At 31.3% G+C, this 9810-nt stretch overlaps 1 protein-coding gene across 1 annotated transcript; it reads left to right on the top strand.

The window, feature by feature from the left end:
* Positions 1-5503: 5503 nt before the first annotated feature.
* Positions 5504-6207, top strand: LOC120204819 (ethylene-responsive transcription factor 1B-like). The gene has a single exon (XM_039204830.1). The coding sequence runs from the start codon at positions 5551-5553 to the stop codon at positions 6190-6192; it is 642 nt and encodes a 213-aa protein (XP_039060761.1). The 5' UTR covers positions 5504-5550; the 3' UTR covers positions 6193-6207.
* Positions 6208-9810: the final 3603 nt, after the last annotated feature.

The following is a 9810-nucleotide window of genomic DNA, read 5'->3' as shown; positions in this document are numbered from 1 at the left end:
AAATATTTTAGTCATTTAAATTAATTACTAATTTTATATGTGACATATAAATTTTAGGAAAATTTTCATTTAAGCCCTAAAATTTCGATTCATTCATTTTTTACCTTCTTAAAAGAATCTGAAAAACTCCCTCAACCCTAGAGTCTAGCCAGAGTCTCCCGTCATCGACCGTCGCTAATCATCGTCATCAGTTACCACTGACAATCATCATCTACCATTATCAGATCCTAAAATTTGTAATCATCCCTCTTTTGGCTTTTTAAATGTGAATATGATATATGTTTCAACAAAAATGCTTTGAACCTTACAGGTTTAAGTTAAAATCTCTTTGACTTTCTCTTTTTGATCTCCTCAAATCAATCATTATGAAATCGATGTGATCTATACATGAATTTGGATAGATCGGAAAAAAAGGAAGTTGAATGATTTTAAACTAGATTTGTAGAGTGTAATGTATTTACGGAGAAATAGACATCAGATTCGTATTTATGAGGCTAAAAGATATGAAATATAAATTTTGGAGTCTAACAATTATCGACAATAATGATGAGTGACGACCTACGACTGAGACCTTGGTTAGATTTTGGGGTTGAAAGAGTTTTTAGGACTTCTTTAAAGAGTGTAAAAATGAATAAAATACAAGTTCATGACTAGATTAATATTCTATATAAGTTTTAAGGATCAAATTAAAAATTAATCATTTTTTAACATACCATATCATTAAAAAAAAAATTTAACGGCTCAATGATCAAATTATAACAAATCGATAATATCAATGACTAAAATATAACTTTGTAAAATTTGATAGTCAAAATAAGACAAAATAAAAATATGACATAAGTGGTCCCTATATATAAATTGAATAGAACATACTACTAAAGTTAGCCTCAAACATTTACCCGAATGATCATTATGACCAATATTTTTTTTAAAGCATCTTAACCTTTAATGTTTAAATTTTTTGTCAAAAACAATTTATGTCGGATGAAAATCGTTAATTAACTACCGATTAACGTATATTACTGACATAACATTTTCACATACGTTAAATTATTAATATAATATGTGTCACGTCATGCAAGATAATGACATGATATATATCATATCACTTAAAATAATGTCATGGCAGGTAACATATCAATGATTAAAAACACATGAAAATATGAGATTAACAACATATTTCACTCTTAACTAGCTAACGGTTTTCATTTGACATAAATTATTTTAATTAAAAATTAAAATATAAAACTAAAATATCAAATAAATATGAATCAAAATATTATTAAATAAACATTTGCAAATTAATTTTAACATTATTAACACTAAAGTGGGTGTGTGATTTGTCTTTGTATTACCCGACTGGCGGCTTGAAATTTGACATTGGAGATAAATGGGACAACGAAAAGTGGGACCTAATTGGGTAATAATTATTACGAGATAAATGTTGGAAAATCTACAATTCAGACCACGTACCATGAATCTGTTGGCATCACTGCTTGCCTAACCGAATTAAAAATAAATAAAGAATAAATAAACCATACAACTTTTTCTCCCTGTCTTCACCAAGCAGCTCTCGTTATGATTATTATTAAATTAGACGACCCATCATTTTGAAATTTTAAGTTAATAATGTTATTTAATTTGTTATATTTTAAATTTCGATACGTCTCTCGCATTGAATCTCACTTTTAAAAATTCAAAACTAATAACATTGCACAGATAAATTTTGTAGGGGCATCGAGAGTGATTTGCGATATATTAGATTTTATTATAAATTTTAGAATATATATAATATCATGTATTTTTATTTTTCACGATGTTTACGTCAAAAATAGAATGTCAATATTCTCATGTGTAGAGATAAAAAATTGGACCACGTTAGATCTTGTCTTAATTTTTTTCTACGTCGATTTCGTTTTATAACTTTCTAATTACAATTTTTCAATAATATTTATAAATAATTGTCCCAAATTCATTTTAAATTCGTTTATATTATAATTTTATTAAGCTAAGATAATTTACAAAGTAGTATATGTTCTAAATACTCTCAATCATTTGACAATGAGCGCTCAATCACCCTGCTGCAGTTGCTAATGCTCGAACATGTGACTTCTAAAAACGATAACGATTCTTTTACCCACCGAGATAAGTTAGTTTATGCGATTTATATTATATTTTTAATTGGAAAGAGATGTTAAGTTTGTCCCATTCTTAGCAAGAGAAACATAGTTTTATATGTATTTCCTAGAATGGTCCACCCTTTCCCAGACGTTTAATATGAAAATGTTGAATTAAATCGGGACTTCAACAAGAGTCCTTTCATTTTCAAAGTAAGTATCCTCATTTTTATCAAGACTTTTCAACATTATCCCATCTCTTTTAAATTTTTGTGATTTGGGAAATGCTTTTATAAAATAAAAATTTAGAGGCCATGTATTTTAGTCTTACCGTTTTAGAGAAGAAAAAAAAAGAATAAATGATTTTAATTTTGTGTAAAGTACCAAAACAATCCCCCGACTATAGGGTGTTGCTTCGTTTAGTTCCCTGATCATTAAAATTTATAAAATGATTCCCCGACTATTCATATGTTCCAAACTGACCCTATTTCATTAAAAAAATTGGATGTCGTCTGAGCTGAAGTTAACTTATTGGCTGAGATATAATGAAATCTGATCCCAAAACTATCGAGTTGTATTTTGTGGATTGACTCTCCATTTACATTATGTCATCGAACCAGTGCTTGAAACATTATATTGTCGAGTCAGTTCTTGAAAGCAACGACAATGTCAGTAGACATTAATGTCCAAGTTAGATGGCCATCAATTTTTTTAAAGGAAAAGAACGAGTTTATAACTTTGAATAGTTAATGGACTCAACAAAACAATGTCCAATAGTCGATGGACTATTTGTGTACTTTACCCTTTAATTTTTTGGAATCATTTATATCTGATTTATTTATCGAATAATTCATATTGGATTTTATAGAAACTCGTTAAAGGATAACATTTTCGATTCAGTTTTCTTTATTCATAAAGTTAAAATTTAAACCTCTTATTTTATTTAAGGGATCAATTTTAATCGTACTGTTAAATCAACAGGTAGTTAAAACAATAATTTTGAATATAATTAAATAAAAATTAGAACAATCTATCAATTTTTTCCTTGGGCAGTTATACTCTTGGAAGATAGAAAATAAACATGTCTTGCCAATTATTGTAGGGGGAGATGGAAGATAAGTGTTGATGTCGAATTGGGATTTTGGCTTCAAAGCAGCAATTTCTGATTAATTGATTGCTTTTTTTCCTAAATCGTTTCACATGTATCTCGTTTTTTTACTTCAGTTTCAAAGTTTCGCCTTGATTAATCTGGACCGACCTGGATTTCAAACTTAGTTTTGATTGGTGAGTCTCCCAACATGTATCTCGTTGGTCTAATATCAACAACCAGATGGTCTAATGGGATGAGGCACTAGATCCCTTAAGCAAAGTCAGATGTTCAAATCCTAGCGTTTGCAAATGGAGCAAACTGGGTTGGGAGGGTCGCCCCGCCTCTGCAGTTTCCAGTCTGAATTAGTTGGTCATTAGATCATATACCGATGATTAATTAAAAATAATAACTTTTAAAAATTATATGTTATCAAATAATTTGTCAAAATATAATTTTACAATTATATTAATTATTATTTTTATTTTGTTTCTTTTACTTGTCATATTGTCGTCATTATTAGACTCGTAGAGAAAATCATGCATGAAATTCAAACTTAAACGGTCCCCATATAATCATTATTTCCAACCATGAAAACTATAGTACTCCAAGGAAGTTTCATTGACAAATGACATTGTTTTTCTTTGTTCTCTCTTTTATGTTAATCATATATTTTTCAATTCTTGATTTTATTTGTGTATTTATTAAACCGACACTTATATTAATAGGAAGGTTATCAAAAAGTAACTATTATCGAATTCATCGTCTCGGTAGTAGAAGGGACATTGTTCTTCCTAGAGGTCGGAGTTTAAGTATCTAAGTTTACAAGGTGTGTGTACGTTGTTAATAACTAAGAAAGATTATTAACATATTAGCATGACTAGAATATACTTGTAACTATAATTAATCATTATAATGTACAAATAAATTAATTACGCTTGCTGCTATGTTTGTTGAATGCGAATTTAAGTAATTACATCAGCAAGATATGTGTAATTCTAATTATAGAATTAGGTCATTTTAAAAATGATCACATGAGGCGATTATTGTTCTTGTTTGAATCGATCTGATCCGTTAAATACGATAAATTATTTTATGGATATGGCTTATCACGTCATCCATGGTCCCAATGAACTAGATCCATTAATTTTTTTTTAAAAAAAACTTTCAAACAACTATATACTCCTTATTTACGCGTAAGAAATGTGAAGATTCAACTTGGAAAAAAAATGAGATGGACAAATATTATTGGTTGAGACCACATATGACGTGGTGAACCGAGTCTATCTAATAATTTTTCGTTAAATACACCCTACCTCAGTTAAAATTATAAAGTATTTTTAGTTTCAATTATAAATAATCATTAATCCATTAATTTTTTTTATATATATTTTAGCATAATTTATACTTCAAGAAACTCCGATGTGAAACCCTTTTTTCCATCATTTTCCATAAACAAGAGGAAAAAAGATTTCATTTTCATTGTAATTGGTTATGTCAAATCATGGAGCCACTATTACTTGGATGTTTGTCCCAATTCATTGAACAATCTTAAATAGGAATGTGCCCTCCAACCTTTATCTATGTGATTTCAACATCGAATATTTGCATTTTGTTACTTTAATCAAACCATTAATGTTTCGTCTAAAATTTTCAGTCCGCTAATTTTTTAATAGTTTAAGGTAATTATAAGATAATACTCGTACATAATCGTTTTTAACTATCGACAACGCGTACACACATTACAGACATAGTTGATCAAACTTGAGACATTAAAAAATAATAATACTTTCGTTTTACCACTTAGATTACTTGATTGTTTGTAAAATACACATTTTTAATGTATTAAACTTTATATACATAAACATGATTGGATTCATAAAATTATTATATGCGATTCTAATTTGTGATGCAAATATTACACTTAAAAATACACCAACATAATATAAATTACAAATAATCGACTTCGTTCCTAGCTACCCATCTGGGTTGTCCGTGTCATCCACGTAGGATGACAAAGTGGACAGTGGTCCCCATGCTGGCATCGTATAGGACAAAAGGTGAGGTCATTCATCCACGTCACTTGTTCGAACTTTGGCCGTCAAGCTGGAATTGACCCACGTGTTCATTTAACCTTACTAGTAGGACCCACAAAAATAATGAATAAATAATATAATGCCATGTCAGCCTCCTATGCCACTTGTCCAATTTTTCTTAATTACATTTAGATCCCCCTTGGATTCCTCTCGTTTATAAAAGGGCAGCCCAAGCCTCAAGTGTTACTTGCTCTGCCCCCGTCTCAACGCTTAACAGAGAAAAAAAACAGAGGAATTACACTAAAAGGCAATGGATTCCTTCCTCTTTCACTCCCCGTATTCGAATTGTTCGTCGGAATCTTCGTTCGGATCGTCGGAGTTTTTCCCGATGGATCACAATTCTCTTCCTTTCAACGAAAATGACTCCGAGGAGATGCTTCTATACGGGCTACTAGCTGAGGTTAAACAAGAAACACCAGAGGTTAGTTCAACGGAGACCGAAATCCCGACGAAAGAAAAGCCGTACCGAGGCGTGAGACGGCGGCCGTGGGGGAAGTTCGCGGCGGAGATAAGGGATTCAACCAGAAACGGGATAAGGGTTTGGCTCGGAACATTCGACAGTGCGGAAGCGGCAGCTATGGCTTACGATCAGGCGGCGTTCGCGATGAGAGGCTCCGCGGCGACACTCAACTTTCCGGAGGAGAGAGTGCGGGAATCGCTGAGGGAAATGAAGTGTAGCCAAGACCAAGATGAAGGGTGTTCGCCGGTGGTGGCGTTGAAGAGAAAACACTCGATGAAGAGGAAAATGATGAGCAGAAACAAGAAAGAAAGATGTGGCGGTGGCAGCGCCGGCCGTTTGAGGATAAACAACGCGGTGGTGTTTGAGGATTTAGGGGCTGATTTTTTGGAGCAACTCCTCACTACTTCGGACCAAGCTGTTACCCCTGGGTGAATGTGAATCAAATACAACGCCGAAAATAGAATTTTACATTAAAACGGCGAACTTAAAATTTTATATTATAAAATTTCAAGAATTATAAAATTAGATTATCAATAAAAAAATAAAAATAAAATATTTATATTATATGATAATTTGAAAATTTTAAGAATGTAAATGCATCTCGGTTACCCTTGATTTATCTATGTATATTATCTTCTTCATCTACTCGTAGTTTTAATGATTTACTTTTCTTTTATCTTAACCTCGAAATTTTGTTTTATTATTTTATAATCTTCATTTGTAGTTATAAAAATTATATTAATTGCAAATATAATCACTCTTATAATACTATAAGAAAAGTATGAATTACTAACAACCAGTTGGCATAGTGGATGAGACATTAGGTCCCTTAAGTAAGGTCATGAGTTCAAATCTTGAGATTTGCGAATTGAGCAAACTGGGTTGAGAGGGTCACCCTCACATCTGCATTACCCGATCTGGATTAGTCGGTCAGTAGATCGGATACCAGTGATTAATTAAAAAAAAAGAGAAGTATGAATTAATTAATCTAGTCCAAAGATTTTCCTAATTACTATTTCAGTCAAATTTCAAAACGAAAGAAAGCTTCCTTTTGAAAGCTGGCTTGAGGTCTTAATAAAATTCTTTGGATTTGTTGCACGATATTTCTTAAACAATATCAGATGTTCGAATTATACGTTATAAATGTACTAATAAACTAGGTTAAAAAGATCGTATCCATAACGAATCTCTACAATATCAAATTCGAATTAGTCGATTAATAGACCGAACTTGATTTACCATAAAATGTAACAATATCCTACTTTGACTTTGCTTCTAATAGGGTTTAAGTGTATAAAAAATGTTGTCACTTCGTTATTATTTTCCTTTGCCAAGTATGACCGGTTTCTTGGAAGATCAAAACAATGGCCTAACCTTAATTTATTATTAATTAATCTAAGTATATGTTTGTGCCCTTCAAATATATATGGTTGTTAACTGGATAGGAAAGATAATCCACTTACAAAATTGTATTAATTTTACAACTTTATTTTTATTTTTATAGAATTATTTTTCTACAATATGATAGTTTACTAATATTTTTTGGATCGTGCATGATGATTAAAGATAATATTTGTTCATAATTTTTTAAATTATTGACTATATACACATTTGCAGACAGAATTGCTAGAAACCCTTGTACTTTAAAAAAATTAATGCGGTCATCGTATAATTTTTTGTCAACGTGATCCTCCGACTTAAAGGAAAAAAAATCCAATGTGTCACTCTGACCAACGTTTTTCATTGTTGACCAACGGTTCTGGTAATTCCTACTGACGTGGATGCTTTCTCAAATTTGTTACGAATAGAATGTTGCTTGTGGCTGTTGGTAGAGAAGGAAAAAATCAGTTTCCGGTTGCATGGACAGTTGTTGAAGGAAAAGAATCATGGAGATGGATTTTGCAGAAACTTATGATTGACTTAAGAGCATTCTAATGGCGAAGACTTTCATTAATATTAATATTGGTCAATGACGAAAAACGTTATTTAAAGGGTCATTGAAATTTTTTTTAAGTTTGAGGGCTATATTGAGAAAAAAAATACAAAAACCACATTAATTTTAAAAAATACAAAGATTTCACATACCCTTTTACTTAAAAATAATAACATAATTCCATCATTCAACTAGTCCAACTAGAAACTTCTTCTCCACGTATTAAAATAAATAAAAGTGAATGCCTCTTGATTAACATAAACAAATGGAATATCCCCCATCAAGGTGCTATAGCTTGGTCAACGGTGTTAGCTAAGGATTAACAAAAACTAATGATTTATCTTCATATATTAGGTGAATTATACTATCAGTCACAAAATTATTATCGTTTTTCTATTATAATCATCAAAATCTTTACATATAAAAAGTTATATATTTTTTTATTTTAAGCACGTATTGTTAAAAAATTAATGGTGATGATATATGCCAGCATTTTATCAGAGAACATTAATTTATTAAAAACAACACGTGATAATATTGCCAAGGAGAGAAAAATGGCACGAAAAAAATGAAAATGCCATATCACCGACGCAATATTTTATGTTACGGGTCACACTTATAAAATTTTAGGTGGACGAAAACGTATTATCGATAGAAAATATAAGAAAGTATCTAAAATATATGAGAATCTGAATTTTTCAGGGAAGACGACTGCTCCCGTCCGTCCCCTTAAGTACATTCGTGACCATTACCATTAATTTTTTAACAGTCAGTAACTAAAAAAAAAACGCTTGGTGACTGAAGTAGAAAATAGCAATAGTTCGACGACTAATGGTGTAATTTATTCATTCATTTATTTCGTGACACTTGATTGTGACAATAAGAGACCAAAGACGTTGGTCAGAATCTGGATTTAGTCAATTCAAAAAGGGGTATTTGATTTCGTGAAATTCATAATATAGTGTTAAGAGCTCGTGATTTAAATAATATTATACTTTATGTTTCAGTTTCATTGTAAAATGGTTAAATGAATTTGGCCACTTGTGTTATAAAGTATGGTTTTTTTTAATAAAAGAACCTTCAATTTATCATAGTATTCGTTAGGTTAAGAGTAACAAAGTTTGCTTATCATTCTTTTATTTTTTTGACATAAACCCAAATTTCAGTTTTAAAATAAAGTTTGATTATTTGTTATCATATTGATCTTCCTTCTTTGGATCCTCGGATTGATTTGGATACGAGTTTTGCGTTCGTGGATAGTTTTCTCACGTCGCTCGACTATGATTTGCATTTGTCGGTGATCTTTCAGTAGCTTAATCTCCTTTTGTGGTTTATTTACTGATGCATTCAGATTTGTTCGTACCTTTATTTTATTCGAGCTTTTTTATTAGGTTTTTTTTAATCTTTTTATTCTTTGGTCCTTGTGAGATTTATGTAACTAATTTTTATGTCAATGGTCATATTATATTTTAGTTTACCGTTACGCTTATAAATCATCATTGTAGTTCTGAATATTTTTATTTTTAATAAAACTATCTGATTTTTGTAAAAATAATAATAAGAAGTATATGTAAACGACACTAAAACAGCTAAGAATACACGAATATAGAATGAATTATTCACTTCACTATTGAATCGGTTAATACAAGTGAGCTATTTATACAATGGGGCTTTCACTAAGGCTTATAACTGCACACTCGACACACATGAGCCTGAAACAGATCGACGGTCATCGGTATTGCTAGCCCAATCGGCATCAGCAAAAGTTGTTATATAACAAGCCTCCGAAGAAGGCGACGATCGAATCACCATACCATGATCAACTGTTCCACTAAGATATCATAAAATCCTCTTAACAGCAAACCAATGACCTTCACAAGGGCGATACATATATTGCGCCACACGATTCACACTAAACGCTATATCCAGCCTAGTGTGACTCAGATATAGCAGCAAACCAGCAACACATCAGCAAGAGGCTTCCTAGCATTACGCGTCACCTTGGGAGAGACAACCATCGGAGTAGGTGTTGGCTTAGCATGAACCATACCCCTTCGTTCTAACAGCTCATGAACAAACTTATGTTGTCGCAAAACAAGTTGCCCAGGTGTTCGTTG

This window comes from Hibiscus syriacus, unplaced genomic scaffold, assembly GCF_006381635.1.
Source record: "Hibiscus syriacus cultivar Baekdansim isolate YM2019G1 unplaced genomic scaffold, ASM638163v2 tig00011718_pilon, whole genome shotgun sequence".
Taxonomy (NCBI): Eukaryota; Viridiplantae; Streptophyta; class Magnoliopsida; order Malvales; family Malvaceae; genus Hibiscus; species Hibiscus syriacus.
Note: the sequence above shows the minus strand (reverse complement) of the source record. Positions and strands in the feature narration are given on the sequence as shown.